The 23,757-nt window shown below is 35.1% G+C and overlaps 1 protein-coding gene across 1 annotated transcript in view; it reads right to left on the reverse strand.

Annotated features, from left to right (window-relative positions):
• The window catches only part of LOC150103169 (C-Maf-inducing protein-like), a 333,561-nt gene that overhangs the window by 80,375 nt on the left and 229,429 nt on the right, over nt 1-23,757 (reverse strand). The window contains exons 4-10 of the mRNA XM_090397523.1: nt 22,203-22,274; nt 16,624-16,713; nt 4,362-4,469; nt 4,175-4,255; nt 3,220-3,323; nt 2,857-2,958; nt 932-1,021 (exon numbers count right to left, since the gene is read on the reverse strand). Of these exons, the coding sequence (XP_090253649.1) occupies nt 932-1,021; nt 2,857-2,958; nt 3,220-3,323; nt 4,175-4,255; nt 4,362-4,469; nt 16,624-16,713; nt 22,203-22,274 (647 nt within the window). The remainder of the gene's footprint in view (nt 1-931; nt 1,022-2,856; nt 2,959-3,219; nt 3,324-4,174; nt 4,256-4,361; nt 4,470-16,623; nt 16,714-22,202; nt 22,275-23,757) is intronic.

Below are 23,757 nucleotides of genomic sequence, written 5' to 3' on the forward strand. Positions count from 1 at the left end.
TCGCTTAACGATTAATCCTTTTGTGACAGCGTAACCACACTGCTCGTGTCGATAATGTCGGTGGTGTTTGACCGTATACTATGATATCCTGCAACATTTTACCAGCTTCCCTCGTTTTTCAGTTGATAAATGTCACACTGCACACTGAGAATGATCATCTCTGGTTAGTTAAACTAGAATAACTTTTTAAACATAATCTGAGGGTTTCTGCTTTGGGGGGGGGGTCTTTATAAAGGAAACGAATAGCATATTAACCGTAATAAAGGTATAAAATTTAGGGCTAAAAACGTTAAGTTTACAAAGATACATGGGTTTAACCAGAAACTAGCATAGTCAATACTTCAAACTTCACATTTTCTGGAACAATCGAATGGATCCTAGTAAGGAATCGCTTTCTACAATCCCTCTCTTACAGATGCAATGTTTCAGCACTATCTCTTCTACAGGTACTTCCAAAGTTACGATTCCAGTGAATTGGCAACCATCATTCCTCCACTAAGAGGAATTACAAGAGCAGTTGCTGCCCAGAATCATCCCTTTACTGTGCAACTGTAAACACACTGAACCTGTTTTTATTCATCATCTTTTATTCCGTCCACCTCCATCCTCTGGAAGAGCCTTCCTCATGAAGTATTCCCAAACTACAACTCTTCAAAAATCAATAAACTTTCAATCTCGGTCCTCGTCTGCACCCCCACACACGGCACTGATGTGCTCATAGATCCTTCGACCTCTCGTGTATGGGATCAATGTAAAAAATAAATAATTATCGTCCTGAGTACACACTCCTGAAGGTATGTGAATACACTGCGCCAGGAATGGAAGAAACAAATTTATTTCAGAGTGGTACAGCTGCAAATTAAGACGAATCAAAAACATTTCATTGCACATATACCAAAGTTCTGTTTCACATACCTACGGAATTACTTACATGCTTTCGAAAATGGCGATGAAACTATCTAATCTGGAGTCCCATTCCGAACTCGACTGGTTCACGTCATTACGTTCCTCCGTACTAAGACTGAAAAGAGAAATGCAAGAGGAAGAAATAAAGCCATTTAGACACAGCACGGATGAAAATGGAATTTGCATATCAACATGTATAAAAGAAATATTAACGCGCTCATAGTATACGTATTAAATTATTTAAAAAGAACTCCAACCAATAACCATCTACAGCGCTGCGAGTTGCTTTACAAAGAAAAACTGGTAAGAGTGAAGGGAAATTTTCGAAAACATTTTTAGAGAATAAATCCCCCCCCCCCTTGTGGTGTGTGTGTGTGTGTGTGTGTGTGTGTGTGTGTGTGTTTACCACATACGTCTTCATATTTGACCACTATATCTTGATTACTAGGAGAAGAAACGTATTGAGATTGTACAAGAGCAACCGCTACGTAAAATGAAATAAAAATATAAAATAATGAAGAAATCAATACGGTTTACATTGTTCTTCAAAATATCATTGAAAAAATGCGATGTTCAGAAAAATGATGAACATCGCGTTTTTTTATTTACGTTTTTTTTCTTTTACCACATTCCATAACAATGATGGAACTACTCCATAGCACCTAACAACGAACTGTGAACCTTATACGCATACAGTCCTACTCCATGGGAAATTTTTAAGAATGTAAATTTTGGATTGTTCGAGTTTTGTTAGCATTTTGAATGCAAATTTCATTCAAGAGTTATTCACTAAATCAAAATAAATATCACAAAATATGCAATTTCATGCAAAAGGAAAAATTCCACTCGCACTTCGTACATTTCACTCTTGGCAAAATGCCAGAAGATGAACAACAGCAAAAGAACTCTAAGCTGTTTATAACACTTAAAAATTACATTCTTTTAATCCATATTTTAACGTATTGTCTGCAAGCAATAAGTTAACGTGTAAGTAGCTTCACAGTTAGCCACCCTGAGAGCAGTGAACCTCACCAGCACCAAGTATCTATTCCAGAACATGTATTCTGCTTTACATTAATGGAAGGAGCCAATCCCAAGATCAATTTCAAGCTTTATTAAGGTCATCTCTTAGGCTTATCAGCTTCGCTGAAAGGGGGGATGGAAGCATTTTAAGTCAACCGAAAATCTACAGAAGAACGCCAAACCGTGTAAGTAATCATTTATTAAAGTGTGGGTTTTAAAAAATCCAGGTTCCAAACACTCCAGTATAGTTTTTAAGAATCCAAAATAAACTGAAATATTTAAAATGTGCTTAGCACCTTAACGGTAGTTTTTACCTGACTCAGATCACAGCGTACAACCAAGAATAAAACATTTAAATTAGTATGAATGATTTCTAATAACTGATTGAACATGATTAAATTTTTTTTAATCGAATAACTACCGTTGCCGTGATGGGATTGTTTCACAGGAAATTAGTTTACAGCCTGTGATTGGAGTAAATGGTTTTGGCATCGCAATTCATTTATTGCCAGTTTACTGGTAATAAATGAATTATGAAATGAAATCGCAAACTGTTTAAAATTAAACAGTTTGTGATTTCAAAGATGTTTGGAAAGAGGAAAAGTAAATGTGCGAATATAAACATTTAAGAATATTTTGTTATGTTATTATAGTTCCAACCATTTCCAAGAAGGTAACCCTAATTAGTGACACGAAGCCTATGGGAAATTAAGGTTCGATTTAAGACAGTTTCTCAGAACCAAATAGGTGAGTTTCGCAAAAGCCGGGGTCGCACTCAACTGGGGAGAAAAAACTAGCGTTTTACATTATATATATATAAGCCAGCATGTTGTCATTATCATTACATGATGTCAAATAACACACAAGTCAAAATCTCTTTCACTCTCTCATCTCTCTCTCACACACAGGCACTGTACTATTACTTACTTTCTTCGCTCTTCGAAAAGAGAATAGATGGCAGCAAGGCATATAGAAACCAAATTTGGAAGGACACGAGGATGAGGACATGTGCTAGCTGGACCATGCATGCTAGAGGAGAAAAAAAAATCAAAACATTGCGAATACAAATCTTAATCTTCAGTAATACAACTGCTTTAAAAGAATAACAAGAAAAGGGACTGCATTTCCAACATCTTAAAAAACGTTTTTAAGATGTCCGAACTTAAACATTTTCCCTCTGCATACAAAATCTTCTGAAGATAATCGAAAATTCTTTAAGATATACATAAAAACAAGTGAAAAACATTTTTACAAAGAAAAAAAAACAAGTTTATTCCCCAGATTACTTACCTACTGATGAAATTTTGGACCACTTTCCTCCCTTCGTTCTGGAAGCTAAGAGCCTGAATATAGTACTGAACAAAAACTCTTGTTTTGGGATATTTCCCAAAATCCTAAAAAACGATTGAGAGCAAATTTTAAATACGTTGTATTAATAATATCTAAAGAAAACTGATGACAAAAATAATACAAATTAAGACATTCCCAATAAAAACATGTCCTGTACAATAAGACTAATCCAAAGAACTTATGACAGATCTGGATTCGAATGCTGTCTAGGGATGCGAACCCAGATCTTTCCAAGCAAAGGGCATCATCGATACTGACTGAGCTACCGAAGGTACTTTCTACTCTGGCTGCCTTTATCTCACCAGAACACTGTCAGTGAGGTGACAGTGTTCTGGTGAGATAAAGGCCTACGTTTTGGTCAAATGACATGAAAGCTTTGAATTTCTTATATTTAATGCTCTCTACCATCAGGGAAGTTGTAGCAATTAGCAGCGAGAGCATCTAAAGTGTATCGTTGCTTTGAAGATGTAAATAAAGGAAACGGAAGAGTGACTTTTTTTTTTTTACTTTATGATTTAATATAATTATTAATACTAGTATCACCGTACTTAGTTTATTTTCCGCTCCCATCCATACACAACGCTTCTATAAAGACAGCTGAAAGAATAATTAACTTTTGGGTTTTCGAAAGTCCACAGTGTTCAATTTCCTTTTAATATTAAGAGAAACGTTTACGATGACTTTTTAATTAAAGGTGGAAAAGGCAGGTTTCATACAGAGATGATACAGTTTATATTTTTTTCTACAAAAAAAACTTGCATTTTTTTCTCCAGAGAAAGCACACCTTCTTTAGCAAATTAAGCCTCTCTCTCTCTCTCTCTCTCTCAAATAAAAAAAATAAAAAACTTAGAATATCGAATATGCAATTTTGGTGATGAACTGCGGTATTACTTACCATATTGTGTTTCAAGATTCGTTGAACAACAGGAGTAAACATTTCCAGTACTATTCTCGACCTTGGGCTCTCCTGGCAGTGCTATTAAAAAAATTAAAAAATAATAATTTTCAGTTATCGACGAAATAACTATATAAGAAAATGTATTTGGTTGAATAGAAAAGAGCAAAGACAAAAGATAAATTACCCGGCACAAAAAATCACATATTTCGGATGTAGGCGTGGTGCGATCCAACAAGGGCGTTATGGCAGCTATAATATCTTCATTCCAAGACTTCGGTATCCAGCTTTGACCCTATAAAATAAAGATTTGCCAATCAATTACACAAATTAAAAATTAATATTAAGATTAAACAGCGAAAGTTATTACCAAAATAGTGGAAACAGAAGTTAATAAAAGATGAGATCCTTAGAAGGAAGCGGTTATCTTTGAGTTTGGTTTGTAAATGCTCTGACACCACCGTTATAATCAAAGTTAACGAAAGAAATCAAGTGTATAAAAGAGATCGTCACACTAATGAACCCAATAAGCAACTACTTCGCTCTAATGCTCGATCGGACTCCTAACCATTGAAATCCTCTCACAGGGAAACATAAGAATCATTAAGTTCATCATACAAGAGGAGAAATTCATAACAAAATGTCATTAAATGGAAATCGTTGTCATGGTTCAGGCATGTGTTGCGTCACCCAACATATCATAATCCAATTACTGGAATACCGGCTAGAAACGAGGCGAATGAGCAAACGCATAGACTTAAAAATAGTAACGATCAGAAAACATCGATGGGGTGTATAATCAACTCTTACAATAAGAATTCTAGTTAACAGTTGTGAAATATTTTCCACTAATAGATAACTTGAAGTCATTACGCGTCGCTAACCTTAACTTTAGTTTGTTCCGTCTGTAATTGCCAGTACTGAAAGTCAACATCGGGATTTACTCATCCCTCCAACAATTTCTTAAAGAAATTTGAAGCGACGGCAAGGGGTAAGTTAAGCATTTCTCTATAGAATATTCGAGTTATTTTTTTTTTTTAATGATTATTCGTCGATCAAACGAGTCCATACCTTATTTACTTCATAACACAATCAGAAGAATCTTTTTCCCAAAATGGTTGTTATCTTAGCGTAAACTCCTAGAAACTGATATTATGTGATTCACATTTCAGCGTGACGCATGTTGCTTTTATATATATATATATATATATGCTTGAACTCATAAACGGCTTTGAGATTACGCATTTCTAGTATGTGCATCTCAACAGCAATATATGAAAATCTTATTCTTCTTCATAAATACACAATTTGTATGCATTGTATGATATTCTTTAAAGATAAGAAATAACTTTAAAAGAAATTCTTCCCCCATCAACAGGAAGCATGGCTGCACTACACTGATGTGTGTTCAGTTCTTTGTGGACGTTTCCGTTATCACATAATGGCGAATCGATATACGAACTGATATGGACAGAGTCTGACTTGACCATGTTATGATTATGTTTTATGGATATTCGTTAAAGATCACGTATCAACCTGTCGCATATCGAATAATCCTCAGAGCTGGAACGGATTCAAGCTGTCGCAGGGAATAATGGTCCATATACGATGCCGCAGCAAGGAATCTTTCTGTGTCTGTGGTACTTCATGTACCGTATCCAATCCCTTGTGTGTGTGTGTGTGTGTGGAAGGAAAGAGTCCACCTAATTGTAAAAGACAGAGGAAAAGACTATAAGACGCCGGTTATTTTCTTGAAAATCCGATTGAAGAGAACAAAAACTTCAGTTTTTCCTATCCTTTCAATGGAATGTTCTAGCGAAGGGCAAGAGAGGAAGAAGGACTCTTGTAGATCTAGCGCGGAAGAATCCAAATTGCTTGACGCCTTTGATTAAATGGTTGGTTTGAAAATATAATCGTTAGCGGATTTCTCCATTATTTTAAAATAATCAAAGCGAGAACAACAGGTTTGCTGTTGCTTTGAAATAGGCGAAGCACTAAGACTATGCTGACAGTACTTTGCTCTTAAATGACGTGCGTTCTTTTGGCTGGTTTGCCTGTTTTGATAGATGAAAAATTGATACAGGAAGAGCTACTCGTAAGGCAACAACAAAACAGAGGAATGGTTGTAATTGTTCAGATCATGAACTATGCCTAGTATTTACGCGTGTTGTTCATCGGCGGTTTACGTGTTTTGTTTTGTTTTTGTTTTTTTTTGCGAGAGGAAAAATAAATCTAAGTTCAAGGAGAAAATACACTGCAAGATAAGACCAGTTAAAACTTCAATTGAAAATCCCTTCTAAAGGTTTCTTGCATCAGAGAAAACATTCGAACCCAGGTCTTTCCAACTAAAGAACCTGTCGTTTTGAATGTAACAGCTGTATAAATTATTGGGATCGTCCCATCTATTAGTGCCAAATGACTCTTAAGTAAGAGAGGCAATAAGACACAAGCGAGGAAATCTGCGCCGAATTAGGGTCTGAGATTATCAAGTGGGGAACTGACATCTACGATATTCTGGTGTTCTCGTGGATAAATCAATACTCCAGCATCTCTTCCAGCTTCGTTTGTGAGAATGGAAAATGGAATCTAATTCGAGTTAATAGTTATTAAATGCACCGCGGATGATGAGCTCAGTGTTAAGGAAATTTGACAGCATTAAAAAAAAAAAAAAAAAAAAGATTCGAGGATAGGAATTCAAAAAAAAAGTTAAAGAAAAATTCCGAGTTTGATGAGAGATAGAAAATGGAGAAGAGAAAATTTAGCAAAAGAAGACCAGAAATAAAGGAATCCAGATATTTTATATCGTTGAACCTCTGGACGTATTACGTTTCAGGTGGATAAACCACACGATGTGCTACTTGGAGACAGTTGAGATGGATGGCAATTCTGGTAATCATATTTGAGTCATTGTTAAACTGTTAATTCACGGCAAAAGTGAAATGTAAATATCACTAAGTAATAGTCGCCTTCATAAAGAACTACAAATCACACTTATAGTTATCAAGTGAAAATCATGTAGGTTATTTATGTTTAAATAATACGCAAAAGGAATTTACATATAAAGAAATATTTACATACTGGTACACACGTAGTTCTGATAGTATAATCATTGAATTTTATGATAACACAGTGAAATACAGACTTTATTGAAGTTTATATATATAGTTGAAAATTATGACCAATATTTGCAACTAATTGTTTTCATTAATAAGTCATGAAAAAGAAAACGACGCAATATAAAAAAGAAATACCGAAGTGCGAATTAACTAAAGAACAAAGCAGAGCGCTCGATTTATTTCAAGATATGCGCGATATTATTACTGCAATTGGCACAAACAAATTAGCAATGCATTAAAATGACGGAATATTAAACAAGATTAGGAGTATGAACGTAATTTAAAAAAAAATTCGCTCTTGCAACCGATCTTGTCTGATACCCTCCCCCTGGTATGCAACTCTATTCGCCAGAACATTTTAATGCAGTAGACAACTGTCAACTGCTTAATGGGAAATTATGCACTTACCGGGCATCCGACACCGCACGATAGCGGACACACCCATCATTTATGATGAAAATCTGCTAATCATTCTAGTTCCACCACATCAAATTTAAATTGGGTCAATAAACAGAATAAACTTGGTGTGGAAGCAGGCTTTAACAAAAAGGAAAAAAAAAAAAAACCAAACTCATACATAATTCGAGGCTATCATAAAAAACAGATTAAATATTAAAATGAGAATATTAAACTGAGCATACTTTTTTTTTTTTTATGACGTTGAGTAAAAATAAGCGGAAGGGTTCCCACCAATGTGCGAGTAAGTTTAAAAATAAGTTAAAACGTGAATACGATTTAAAAGAAAAAGGCTAAAATAATTCCAAAATAAAGCATGTGAACACAATTACAAAAGGTAAAACTGAATTACTTAACTACTCAGTAGGATAAACGACAATTCGGGACTCGGTAAAAGGAAGTTTCTAGTCTATGCGAATCTGTCGTATGAAAAGGGTCAAGAACTGGAAAATTACTCCCTATAATGTAATATTTTCTGCGTTATATTCATTGAATAAGTGCAAAGAAGCGTACAGAGAAGAACTGAAATTATACTAAATTTTAGAAGTTGACTACAGGATGCCTTTACAATTAAGCCGCGATGTAGGTGCAAAAATAGTACAAATAGTTACCCCTACACGGTATTAACGTACTATAAGTTGACTATCCTGAAGACGTTCATTCAACAAAGAACAGGGAGAGTGTCAAGCAGAAAGATAAATGAACATGTTACGAGCATTGTCCACCATGGAAACTTCATATGTATGCACAGTAAGCAACAACAACAACAAAAAATCCTTATTTATTAATAGCGTGTAATTTATAGCTCACTCTGCGGAAGTGAAGTTATTTCTGCTGCTACTCAAGTAGTTAACAGAAGAAAAAAATCACTTAAAATTTTCCTTTTTTTTTTTTTTTTTTTTTAATGTGACGCCCCTCCCCGGAAAGGCTGCAAACATAGAGAATTAGTATCATGGGAGAGCTACAATCAGGTTCTTTATTTTCGTTTTACATAATCTGGGAACCCTACTCTAAACCAAATTATTGGATTGCTTGAACTTTTTCAAGCATCCAATAAGAAGGGGGAGATGGTGGTCTCACAGCGGGTGATGAAATCGCATCATTCGTCAGATAGCACTGCTTTGATTCTAATTACTATTTTGTTGAGTGAAAGGAATAATATGTAGTCTCGCGTAAATGTCCAAGTGTGCCTTTAAAATTCGGACAATGGCATTATTTCTGCTAAGTGCAATGCATGTATGACCTTGCCATGGCTCCAGGGTAACATTTTCACGCTAAATATGCAAGGTGCTAAAAAGCGAGTTCCTGACGCTTTAAAATTGGGACTAGTCAGTTAAGGGAGACAACTCCGACAGAATACATCAGTCCGTAAGGATTCCTGGGGGCTGGGCTTGGAGCTGACGACCCACTCTGAAAAAAATATATTGTCGCGAAATCTAAGGAAGCAACTGAAGGCCCTAACTGGGAAATGGCAAATGTTCAAAAGACTTGGGAATAGGCTCATGGAGGGTTCTGTCTTCCAACCTGAAATCCTTACTGAAAATTATAATTGGTGAAAGAAAGATCACATGTTTGGCTTTATTGTAAACCGGAGGATAAAACATCTTATCATGTACTTTAAAGCAAAATCACATAATGAATAAATTACGAACTAGTGGATACTTCGTTAATTATAACATTATCTGCATGCGCCAACTGAAAAAAAGAAATCTTAAATGAGTAGATATACTAATTTAAGAATTCGTTGGCACAGTTCAAACTGTGCGAACTTATAGCCAGGATTTGGATTAATGAAATAATCTTAGAGGAATGAAATTTAAGGATCGTATGTTCTATTCATAAGAAAGGTGATGTAATAATCTGCTCTAATTATAGGGGAATATGCTTGCCTGAACTGCATCTTCACCACAATTATGATGACCTGTATATTAAGATTGTCGCTGCGCTGTTATCATTGACTATAATACGTGAACTCTTCAAGTACAAAACGTCTTTTCAGCTGGAAGAAATCTTTCAAGATCTGACTGTAGCATCTTCTTCCCATACCGAAATAAAATATCGAGAAACTTTATGTGCCTCCTCTGGGAGTGCTTTTGATAGGAGATAGAATAAGTTATACATACCATTATTGCGAGGATGTGTTCTAACACATGCCATCCCCGTGACCACGATGAACGTAGCTTTCAGGTTTGCCACGCTCTGGGAGATGTCGGACATCTGCAGCAACGGAATATCATAATGAAGGCACCAAACAATATTATATATCTGAAACCTAGTATCTGATAAGATTAAATATTACAAAAAAAAACGACAGGTTTTTATTAACCTCGGGAAACTTCGTTTTTTCATCTCAAAAAAGAGGCAAACCGGCAAGAACACGCAAATGTAATTAACAGGCATAATATACTGGCCTCGCAGCTTAGTCGCTTCAGCCTTAAATTCAAATGACCAAAGTAAATTTTACAAGAAACTGACGTCAACAAAGAAACCAACTGTCAGTACAAATAACCGATTAGTTAGCGAGTCTTATAAGAAATTTTTGTTATTTGCACATGAAAATAATAAAAATTAGTTTGTGCCTATTGTGTTTGTCATTTAAAGTAGATATTAATTTTGTTTTGGAGACCGACAATAACTTTCCCCGACCCGAACAAGCACGCTTCCAAATAGTCGCTGTTCGCACCAATATGTATAAGTCGCTGCGCACAAAACACCACACAAGGTCGTCGATTAAAACTTGCCTCCAGCGATAGTCACTGCATAACAAGTTCAAACAATTCCAACCATGCGATCTTAACGAAACAAATAAAACTACATGCAGTACAATATAAATGCATGTATCTAGTGAGTGTGTCTATTCAAAATGGTTTGAATAAACTGACTGCCTCTAAATTGTTACTCTCGCTGCTTCGGATCAACCTGTTATGGAGCTGCCTTGTTCTATGAAGAAAACTCCCCCCCCACACACAGACACGATACTGGCAACGTTCCATGTCAGATTCCAAGGGAATGATGGAGGAGTACAAAACAGAACGGATGCCATTCATCTTAGTTAAACAGACTATTTTAATTAATGCCTTTGTGCTCTTTCATTAAATCGTCACGATTACAATTCTTGAACAGTAATCACACTAACGTGTATTTTAGGTTGCTTGATCCAGTGCTCGTTATGTGACAAGATAATCCTGAACCTGATATAAATTTCTAACATTTCCAAGATTTACCGAATAAGCGAGACACTGATTACTTGTATCTGAATGTTTTTATTATGTTCGTAGGGTAAAACGAAGAAGTCGGAGAACGTGACTGATGAAAGGAGAGAGAGAAGGCTAATTAGGCATCCGATGCTACTCCAAGGGCGAAACCGCCAAATGGATGTTTGTAGTATAACCAGAGTTCGAACTACCAATACAAACGTGATGCGCAAAACTAGTCAGAATGAGTAACAGAAATACACGTTATAGTCATTATGGCTCAAAACATTATTTTTGCTAAAATAACATTTTAAAAATGAATTTATTCTATTTTAATATACGATGGGGGGAAAGAAACTTGTAGTCAGTTGCATGTCCAGAAAACTCATACTGATGCAACAAACTGTAATAACCAATGTCTAACTCGACACTGGAGTTGGATTGCGCATTCAAGACAAGCAAGTACCTCAAATTTCACGGAAACTGTAAAACTGTTTAAGAATGAAGCTATAATACAGTAAGCAGCTGTACAAAAACTTCTAAATATATATACAATTAGTTTATCTACAGTTCTCTAGCTTGTCGAAGTTTGAAAGAAATCAGTTATCCACCAAACTTGTTCATTGTTCACTTGCATTTATTGATGGACAAATTTAGCTTCATCTGTAAGAAAGAACTCGTGAACTTTACAAGCAACGCCCTTAATATTCGCAAAATTTAAAATTGTATACGATATAGTTTGAGTTTTAGTAGAAAAGCATTCTAGACGGTCACTACTTTGTCCTCGTTAACTTTGTTTAAGCGCCGTCAAGTTGTCTTTCCTAGCAATTTAAGGTATAAGGAAATAAACTCATCCTTGGTGCACCCTAAAATATCGCATATCTTTTGTTATTTTTTCTTTGATTCAAAATAATTAAATTCACAAGGATAGTTGTGGAAAGTTGGACCCAAACACAAACCGTTTGGAAGTCTAGGCAAGCATTTTACCTACTACTGATGCTTATTTATTTCATGCTTAGAATAAAATATTTCATATGAAATCCCAAGATCATACATGAAATATTCAACTTTTTACTTTAAATGCAAAGCATAAAGTGAAAAAAGATGCTATTAGTCCTGCAACCTTGCAGTCGTAGACATGGATACTTGACGTTTTACGAAGTAAAAAAAAAGCTGGATGTTTTCACAGGTCTTCGAATCTCATATGGAATATTTTATGGTCTTATTTCACGATATGAGACTTTTGCACTAAGAGAAATAAAATTTCTTTCTTGTCGATGTAAGCAGAACTTGCCGTTGCCATAGCAACGAGCACATCCCTCTTTTAAGAAAATGTTTTATTGTTATTTTGCCTAGCGCGCACCACGTACAACTTATTAGAAAGAAAAATATTTATTAAATTACTAGTTTTAGATGTTAAAGGATACTAGGTACAAACTTATATAATGAAAAGAAGGTCTCATCTTCAAATAGCTTTGATCAGTATATAATCAGATCTACACAGCTACGGATTAGGCTATGACAGAAGGGTACACGCACATCTCAACAACGAGCCATGCGTCTGATATCTCCGATACTGTATTCAGCATCTGGTTTATATTCATTCCATATATAAGTTAGTAATTTAGAAATCGGAATTTAATCCGAAGTTGTGCACGACAGGATGTACGTAATTGGTAATTAAATATTTTTCTTTCTGACGTGGTGGTAGTCAGACAAAATAACTATAGGCATTTCAAATCCCGGAAATGTGAACTCATTGAAGTGTTTATTACATTATGCATCCCACCGACGAAAGCTTGTAAACCTATCGTATATTACTATTAATATCGTGAGCAGGCTAAGAGTTAAAGATTACACACCAAAAATGGAATATTTTCATGCCACTCCATGCCTCCAGTAAGCAAGGTCGCAACTTGGTGCAATTTTATTATATTATTATTATTATTATTTTGTATTCACAGATGAGCATATATTTTAGAATTCCGGTATTTTTTAAATTCTAGAAGCCTACAATAAACAAAAGATTGCGAAACGGAAATAATCTTTACAGATAAAATTTAATCGTCGCATTAAACCATCCATACAACAGCGGAATAAAAGCCAAGAGGCTTACGGCTTTTGTTTAGAATTATGGTGGAAGCAACTAAAGCTGAGAGGAAGGTGTATTGTGTGTCTTAATTGGGCGAGTTTTGCAGGATGAAAAAAAAAAAACTTTCCACTCCATATGAGATCGGCTAATTTACCTTCAGTCTTTATAAAGGATCTGCGGAACCTTTATAAGGGCTTTTCAACTAAATTCTACGGAGTATTCAAAACCTGGGTCATTTTAACCAAAGTGAGAAGAGTCAGCGTTTCCTTCTCTTTATGTCACAGAGAATTATTAAATGAAGTATTTGGGGGAGAAAAGCAAAAACTTTAAAGATAAGCGTACTCCCTCAACCTTCATGTGGTTGAAAGACAAAATCATGTTAAGTTCATTTTTACTAAAATAAAGAGCCAAAAGGCTTCATTTCGGCGAAGCAAAATTATATAAATTAAGTGGATATTAAATATCCACTTAATTTCGGGGGCTTTGAGCGTTCGTCACTTCCTATAAGATTCGGCTAGGGCAACTCGTAGTGGCGGCGGTGTATTCCCGCAAACTCTCTGGTCAATTTTCGCACGAAACTTTTATAGTTTCTGTATTCAACTTTGAAATGGTGTTGGATTTAATATCCACTTAATTTATATGCTAAGTTCGGTTGAAATGAAACTGCAAATATTAGAATATCAGCAGGAAACTATTAAGAGACATCGATCTCATTTGGTAATAAGTTTTTAAAGCTCTCCCCCCCCCCCAAGAAAAATTGGTAACTTCATATGGTTTCAAACAGAAAACTATTTCTCAGAGGTCATATAATTTTTTGAAACAAATCTTGGATTAAATCCAACTTCTCACGTACCGTAAACAGAAAAAAAAAAAAAAAATCCCAAAAGCGATGCCAAAGGAAAAGTGCAATCCGTAGGAGGGAGCCACTGTCAGTAACATCATAATCATAAGACAGTACACAAGCATTATAAGCCTAAAAGATAAAAATATGGAAAATGTTCATGTAAATATTCACAGAATGTTAAGCATATCGAGTAATCTCGGGATACTTAAAATTGTAAAGCGAATATTATATACGGTATATGATATTGCAAAAACAATTCTGATGTTATACAACGTAGCGTCAGTGCATTGATTTCATTACTTAGTGTTTACTATGATGCACTAATGCACACCAACGAAACCAAGTCGGAAGTGCTTCAGCACTCGCAAAAATGAGGAAGTAGGAAGTGGTTCTTATTTTTCATTACAAACGTCTACAGTAACCTCACGGGATGTGTTAGTGACAGCAACTGCAAGTAGGATTATACAATTAAAAATACAAGACAGAAAAAAAAAAAAGAAAGAAAATTAAAAAGAGCAAGGCGAACGAAAGAAAAATCGGAATGGGCGGTACATTAAATAACCTTGTGCGGAACGTGCAGTGAACGATTGACGTCACGGCGCTGGGGCTACTGGCAGACTGCCAGTTCGTTTGTTTCCTTATTTGCACAACCTTCGATGCATTCTTGAAGTCTGTCTGGAATTTTCGAACAGCAAATGAAACAAACACGAGCAACAAACCACGCTATCGAATGCGCTTCTCAAGTGGCACGAAATAAGAAAACACTGGAATCGGAAGAATGACGATTAATTCATTGAACGAGTTCATGTGGATGCTGCAAACATGGGCGGTGCTTATTCTCCCATACATCAGCAAAATTCCTCTCCGGAAAAAAAAAAAAAAAAAAAAAAAAACGGGATGCGGAATTCAAATTGCAAGTTCGTGGGCATGTAGTCAGAGATGATGTGTAGAGTGTGAATATGTAATCAGAAACCGAGATCTTGGCGTGTTTTTTTTTTTTTTTCAAAGTAATTAAAGCATTTATGATATGTTTTATATTAGCTATAATCTTAAGTAGTTTCTTGTTAAATTACCAGATATGTTCAGTAATTGTAGTTGCATCATTAATAACACACACACACACACACACACACACACACACACACACACACACACACACACACACACACACACAGAACACATGTTACCGCACAATAATTAATTCCTTTATCAATTCAATTACATGTTTCAAAAGCAGGGTAGGCACAACCACTACGATTTCAGGTGTATAATAAGAGGAAGGGGACACTGTAAGTAGTGGGCTTCGCCAAATACATAAGCACCTATTTAGATTCGAAACGTTCTGATAATTTTGTATATGGAATTTCAACAACAAAAATCTACCCAGTCCAGAATGACATGCGTACACAGTAACAGACAAAAGGAATAGAGATAGGTACTTATGCATATTGCAAAACGAATCTAAAAGTTAATTAAAAGTGGTATGCAAATGAAAGTGAAATTAAAAGATGTAAATTATATTCAAAAGGAAATGCAGTGATTTCGAATCGTTTTTCCAAACTTAGTTAGGTTGATGTTCTGTGTTTTTTACTTATTTAATTTAATGTCTAAGCCCATCCCTTGCGTCGACTCTGAAGTGAGATACAGCACAAGATTAGCCGTAATAATTTTCGTAAAATTCCAATTTTATAAGTTCTGAAAATGCTAACATAACTGATCAAACACAGAAATACTCAGTGATATTTAACACGTTTATTAATTAAATGGGGGGGGATAAAAGGAGAGAGAGAGCAACAAAGAACGGATGGCATAAGAAAATATTAATTTAATACAATACTCAGATGACAATTCTGCAACACACGCATCATTTCTGTCGTGAATTATAGAGCTCGGATTAAAGCAGACAGGAAAGTTTAAAAAAAAAAAAAAAACTGCATGTCGCAAACATTTGTAACAGAAGACACCATCTCTGAATATTTAAAATCCTGAATGTTCTAGAGATTTAAACAAAATAACACATTCGATGTATCAACATTTTAATCTGCCTTTCCAAAGTTAATAATGTACTTGGAAGTAGAAAATGTAAACAAGTTGAGATAAATTCAGTCTGCATTTCAATGCTTGAAAAAAGTTGCAAACTTGTGGCATCATATTTCACATCAGGGAATTAAAGAGAAGATTCTCTACGCAACAGCGAGAAAAAAAAAAAGACATCACTCATAAAACATATTTACTTCCATTACGAGATGTGAGAGATGATGAATTATTGATTTATGAAATGAAAATGAGTAAGGTGGAAAAAGCGAGCGAAAATTAGTCACAGTAATTATGCCGTTAAATTAACGAGGCACAAATAATATCCTATGACAGGTGGTCAAGGACGCGTTGCACTCGGTATCAACATTCTTAAAAAGGATAAAACTACATTAAGCTGAGCGGTTATTCGAGTCATCATTCATTAGTTCGAACAAGGAAACGCCAAGCGAGATGAGACGGGCAGCTCATATTTAGGCACGGAGAAACTTGATAAACCTAATACCTTCTCGAGTAACTAAATCCGTTTCATAATCTTCGCTAAAAGCGCATCTCGGTAGGTGATATCGAAAAGATAGCCCAAAAATCGATGAGGTGTACCCGCCGAGCAGCGAAGATGAAATCATGTACAATAATCCCGATATAATAGGACACATGAAATTGCATTTTATTTTACATTCAATCATGTTGCAAAGATAATAACATCCACTTACCGACTGCATGAACTCCGAAATGATATCCAGAGGTGATTGGTAGATATATTCATCTTGTAATGGAGTAGTGAGAGAAAGTTCGATGAGGCTCTAGAAATATATATAAAAAAAAAATGGCATGTCAGAATACGTGTTCCTTAATCAAGCTTAGTTATTATTAATTTTTAAATTCAACTACAAGAAAACATTTTAGCATGTAAATACCAAGTTTAAAACTCGGCTTTATCAGTGTTTGCATACGATGGTCATTTCCAAATTTCTTCATACCATACATGGGTGGCTAGAAGGAGAATTTAATTGTTTCTATCTTCAACAACAACTGTTTGAAAACAAATGTCGCGTGCTCGTCATGTTTGGCTACTCTTTTTCCATCCGTTGATGGTTGTGACAAGGTGGTTCAAGAGTAACTTTTGGAAATGTAAAATATAATCAACCACCATGTAGAAAAAATTGGCGCCGTTAATTTTTTTTTTCTACATTGTATTTATATTTTTTTATTGCTATTACGACCTCAGAAGTCGGTCCGTCTATTTAAATAATAGCTTGGACTTCTTTTTTGGTAAAGGCTAAATGTTGATATTGCTAATGTATTATAAAATGTTAATCTAGAATGTCTTCACGCCAGGTAGAGTTTAACCACAGAATTCATTAAACCTATTTTTTTAGGTATTGTAATTTTTGTATTTATGTTTTCTCCCTCATATGATATCATGCATCCTAAATAAGTAAAAGTACTATTTTAAAAGTACTTTTACTTATTTAGGATAATAAGTAAAATAATAGTAAAAGTACATCCTAAATAAGTACTATTTTATTTCTTTTTTGGACGATTTTGCTGTTTGAGATGATAATATCAATGTTCGAATTTTGTATTTATTTGTTTCGTATTTACATTTATAACGGAACATAACTGTCCGATGAATGTGTTGTCAAAACTGTTCCTAAACGAGACCATATCTCTAATATGGATTTTTCTTTGGGTAGTGTTTTCCTTTTATTTTTATGTAAATCCCACCCACAAAGCGGTATACACTTATAGCACCTTAGTACAGTGGGTGGGCAAGAGTTAAATGATTAGGAAACTCTGCTCTACAGATAACATGGTACTTTTTCAAGCCATGTCAAATCTCCAGTATGCAGAACGGTGGTAATTTCACACCGGACGACAAAAAAAAAAAAAAAAAAAAAAAAAAAAATTGTGTCACCTAAAGACATTCGTAAATGCTCATAAATATTTAAGCTCATGGAAGGATTTAAACCCAGTCTGTCGGGTGGAAAGCGGATACACTATCCACAAAAAGTTTTTGTACCTTTCTTCGTAAAAGAAGGGCTATTATTAATATTTTATTAATAGTTACATTTAATTTTGTGTTTATTCTTGCTGATTGTTTTTCTAAAAATTTTAAATATTTTAAAATTAAACAAAAAACACAAATCGATACTTTATGATGGATCATTAAACACTCAACTTTTAGAAGCTCGTCAAAATACTCTTCAGTTATCTTAAAAACACTCCATTTAATACAACTCAAATAGGATACTCTTTAACACAGTTGATTCACATACACACAAGAGGACGAAGAATTGCTAAACGGATTTAGGCTGTAGTTAGTTCAAGATGTTCTCTTTCCGTCTGACAGCTCCCTTCACTTATAGCCGAGTGAAACACCGGTTGCTCTTCCTAAAATCGACAGGTGGGTCTAACAGAGCATTTCTCACTCTCGTGAAAAATAACAACGCCACACTCGATGCACTCACCAGAACTCCTCATCAATCTGTTCGTGTAGCAAGTGGTGAGTTGCAGCTACAATTTACGTCCACCGCTCTTTATAGCACAAACACATCTCTACAAGGTTTCCACCATAAAGTCTCGTTATGTCTGTCCAACTGTCTAACGAATCTTACTTAGAGGACAAAACAAGGTGATCTCTACGAGACATAGGTTCTCTCCCTTCAATAAACGACTGCATTTCTTATCCACTTCTTGACTGTTGCTGCATCCTATTTTGAACGTAAACAAGACTGTAAAATATATCTTCGGAAATGAGAAAAAAAATTCAAACAAAACAAACAGCTACTAGCAAAATTCTTAAGAACAATATAAATATTTTCGACTTTGCATATTTTGTGGTAAGACAGTCAAAACATTCTCTAGGGAGGTTAGAAATCGTAGGCTTGGGCGAGCCTTTTTTCTTTCTCTTTGTCAATATATTATCCACTTTACCCTTGGTCATGTTACTTCTACATGACCCGACGCTGCAAAAAGAAAAAACGATAGAAAGATCGTAAATGAAATGGGCGGGAGTCGGCATAAATTAAAGGCAAAAACAGAGTTCGCGGTTGACGGCAATCGTTTTTATCTTTTCATTTAACTCCGGAAGCAATCAGTTTACGTCAAGGAGAAATGAACCTGCACATTCTGAGACTCCACGAAGAGTGGTTTTTATTAGAAATTGCCTCTTGCGATGCACAAGAGTTTGCATTGTGAAATGCATTTTGCACAGTAAAAAAAAAAAAAAGTATTGCTACAAACTAAAAGATTTATGAGCATTCCGTAGGATTTAATATCGTGCGTTATTTTCAAAGAAACGCGAGTGAAAATAGTAATAAATTAAATCACCCGACAAACGTAATAAATAGGTACACAAACACACACGACTTAACAGGAACAGTTGCATCTGAAATTTCTCCTAGGAGACACTCACTGGCAAATAAATGACGTTTATTTTCTCCCTACTGGTTAAACGAATTGCGGAGAAATCATTTCCCATTAATTTAAGAATAGATTTTATAGCATAACGTTGCCTTCTTGTTCTTACTAGTAACTCTATTAATGTTCGGCTGAAAGTTAGATAACAGAAAGAGAACAGGGGCTGATAATAAATAAGAGCGACGTTTGAAAATACAATGAATAGAAAAGCGAGGTTTTTGTGCACTCTAAAATGATGTTTCGCTTCCCCTCTTCATGTGAGAGACAGAAAATCAAGGCAATGTAGTTGTGAACCAACGATATTAATGCAAGAATCACATTATAAATAAATATGGCATTTAAGAATGTGTGAGTAGAGCCGATTTCAGGTGGATAGTCAATTAAACAGAATGGTGAAGAAAGTTTAGCAAACAGGTGTTTGAGGGATAGGGTGTTTGCAGGGGCGGCTCGTGCTTAGGCACTGCGGAACTGTAGCACCCCCGATTTTTCTCAATATATAAATATATTTATTCATATTTGCTTGTAATATTTAATTTTATCCTCAACAATCCTATACAATTCTCTTATTTTGTATAAAAAATAATAAAAATCCATCTTGTAGCACTTAGGAGGGCGAAGGACGCTGGCAGCACTGTGTTTACCACAGTGTCATATTGCTACGCGCGCAAGCATATGTGCGTCATAGTGAGATACAAGCTATTACCGTAATGCGGCACTGTCTGTCGCACAGTTCCACTGTTGTTTATATGTAGTTTGCACCAGTAGTAGAGTGTTCGTAGTGCTTATCGTATTTACTCCATCTCTTTAAATATTTGGACATTACAATTAAAGGATTGAATTGTAATATCCAAATATTGCAACTCCATTCCTTTAATTACAATTAAAGTAATGGATTTTATTTTTAAGTAATTTTGAATTATACTAAACTGTACAATTTTATCGATAATAAACAACATTTTTTCATGTTTAATTTTTTTTTAAATTTTTATTATAATTTTGATATTTTATCCAAACACGTATACACTGTATTTACGGTGTGTATGTATATTTCGAAAGTTGCAGCATCCCTACGATTTCAAGCCACGAGACGCCACTGGGTGTTTGTAATAGAGAAGGTGAAAAATAAAATCATAGATGTATCGGTTAACCAACTTCGCTGCCATTCGATGATTGGTTTTTATCTGTGCTAAAAGGATTATAGAGGAAGCAGGAAGTTAGATGCTTAGTCTTTGTTGTTTTAACCGCTCAGAGAAACTCCTCTCTGAAATTCCAGAAACATGCAAACGCAAATAAAATAATTTTAGCGAAGTAGAAAAATTACAGCTAACTTCCTTCTTTCTCAGTATTTAATTTTTTTTTTTTTTTTTTTTTTTTAAAGGACAGGATATCAGATGTTTTTCAGGAGATAAAGATATTATCTCCAGCGCTGCATGGGTAACTGTTTCTATAGAATCGTTCTGTGATACTGATAACATGAAAACTCAGCGGCACTAAACTAGAAAAAAATGTTTTATATACAAGTCATCTGAAAATCACGAATACTTTGGTCAACTACGGCTTAACTTGACATTAATGCAATGGGTTGAAAAAAACATAGTGAACACACATTTCTCATTTCAGATATTCATAACAATTTACTGATATTTTTACTTCATAGCGTGATAGCGTTTTTGGAATAAGGATAGCAAATTAAATATCGAACACATAGTTTAAGCAAAACTTTATTGTAGAAGTAGATAAAAATAAGTACGATCATTTTTAATAAAAATTTTATATAGCAAATATATATATAAAAGTTTCATATAACAATTATCTTACCAATAGACAGAAAATGCAAAATTTCATTAAATAACTAAACGTATTTAAAATACTGTAGTTATTTAAACACACTGCATAGCTCTATACTGGATGTTTAAGATTTTTCACTTTAATAATCTGCAAATTTGTTGAAAATTTTCCGGATATTTATCTTTGTTCGCCCTCTATTTTATATTTTTTATTCGCTACCCATTTCTATCTGCACTACTATTTCCCGTGAGCAGTGCGCGCGCGCACACACAATATTTATTCATTTATTTCTCTTTATATAAATCCGTTCTTTTGCTATCGTTTTTTATTCCCTTCCTTTTATGTATGACTTTTTTTTATTGCTCTTGTTCGATCCATTTATTTGAAAGGTTCTGTAACGTACCCTCTCAAAATGGTAACCACACTTTCCGAAAGTGCTTTTGCGATATGCATCCGTTTCCCCCCGCCCCCCTCTTTTCCCCGAACACGTTCCGTTATTTCCAAGAAAGATAGGAGTTTATTTCTCTTAGGAATGACACCATCAGCCAACGATAAATGGAAATTTTAATATACCATACATGTTTGCTTTTTTTTTTTTTTTTTTTTTTTTTTTTTTTGCTAACGACAGCTGCCTGATAAGATAACATTTAAGATCACTTGTACACTTTTAACCCACGTACAGAACAACGTGGCTGATAAGAAAAAGAAACATCCGCATTCCTGTCTCACGTGTTAATGTTATCTTGATGGACTATATACCCGCGGCTAAAATAAATGCAACTTCGCTAGTGCAGGAAATCACTTTCGAGTATACCAACTCGTAATAAAATATCAAGCGTGCAAGAAAACGAGCAAATTTCCTTTTGGTTCATTACGATATATAAAACAACTTATTGCTAATCAAATAATCAATGCTTCGTTTTATCCCAAAAGCATAAACATAATCGCACAGATATAGCTATAATAAGACGTATTTCTTGGTAAAAATAACGAAACATTCTTTATAACGTATCAAGGATGTAACATGACCATGGGTAACTCATTCGTTCTTATAGTTAGTCTGATTTCCAAAGTCCCTTACCTTTAATTCTTTAAGTAGCACTTCCGGTCGTCGTGTATTTACAAGTAATTTCCTGTATTTAAGGATGCTTCTCTGAAACAGAAAATAAATATCGTTAATAATTTTATATTTACTCTGATTAAAAGTTATGATAAAACTAGAGGGAGGAAGGAGGGTGTTTAAAAGCTCACTTTCTGAACTTAAGTTATTAAAAAATTTCCGCTTCTTCAATACCTGTGAATGAAACCACGACATGGAAGATTTGCAAGTGACTGTGATTGGTTGAAATTATGACGAGACAAATACTGACCTCATGACCCCATATCATATCTATTAACTGCGTACATTTTCCGGCCTGCTTATCTGTTTTTCTGGAAAGCAGTGCCTTCAATTAGGCACTTTCTACAAGTTTCTAGCATCCTAGACAGAATTCGAACCCAGATTTTTTTCTAAATGTTGTCGTGTTGTTTTGATGCCTGCCCTCCGGGAGCACTCATGAAACCTGTAAGAGCAATACTGCACAGTACATTAAGGAAGCACTGTGAATATACACTTCCAAATAAAAGCTATTTTCTTTCTCAAGTCAAAATTTCATGAAGTCATCGCCATTTCATTCGTACGGACGTATAATAACAATATACATCCTTCAGAACAGACTGGCCAATGTCATGGTCTGTTTGATGTCAACTCAACATTATGTCTTTGGAAGGATCCTGATTAACGTCGTCTGACAGTATAGTCTGCCCACAGATGCGAGACCCTCAGCTGGCAATGTGCCAAGAAGAATCAATTCATGTTGAAGGAAAGAAAACAATAAGAGACGTACGAATTCGTCACAAACACGCGAAATCACGTTCTTTATACGTAAAATTATACGTAGAATGTTCCTTAAAGAAAGGCTAATTTTCCGACGTGTAATAATAAACATTCATCCCACGAAACGGATTGATTACCCTATTATCAGGATGGATTTGCTTTCTACCATGCACAGAAGTGTCCAGGGTTCTCTCATCTGTTGTCGAATTGTATCCGAGATATGCTAAACTAACTTAACGGAGTTCATCCTCTAACAAGCTATTTCAGTCTTCCACTAGGAAACATCGACTTAGTGACTGTATAAAAAGCTGATCTCCCTACACATATTTATGGAGTTTGGTCATGCATTCTCCATGAGATTCATACCCAGCAAGTAAGAAGCTCTCGATAACTCCGCTTTATCGCTGTAACATTATTCTATGACGCATTCGTCGTGTGCTGCTCCTTTGTGTAACCTTCCCCTTGAATAAGAGGCTTTATTTCGGTATTAACAGACTGTTGGCAATATATACCAGTGTGGATTGTCATTCTGAAGAAAGAGCATGGATGGTCGGTTGGAGCTGGGCGTCCCGTAGTAGTTACTTGTAGGCTTGAACATCTGAGAGCATGTTTGCCTGCTCTGTAGAATAAAAAAAACCCGAGTTTCCGGGAGGAGAAACCCTCCTACTTCAACATGAGATCGGCTAACTCACCAGCTAACAGTTAAAAAGCTCTGATAAAAGTTCTTCACGTCGTAGACAGGATTCGAATGCAGATCTTT

Source organism: Typopeltis vanoorti, chromosome 9 (genome assembly GCF_054136105.1).
Source record: "Typopeltis vanoorti isolate ZY-2024b chromosome 9, IOZ_Tvanoo_1.0, whole genome shotgun sequence".
In the NCBI taxonomy this organism is placed as follows: domain Eukaryota; kingdom Metazoa; phylum Arthropoda; class Arachnida; order Uropygi; family Thelyphonidae; genus Typopeltis; species Typopeltis vanoorti.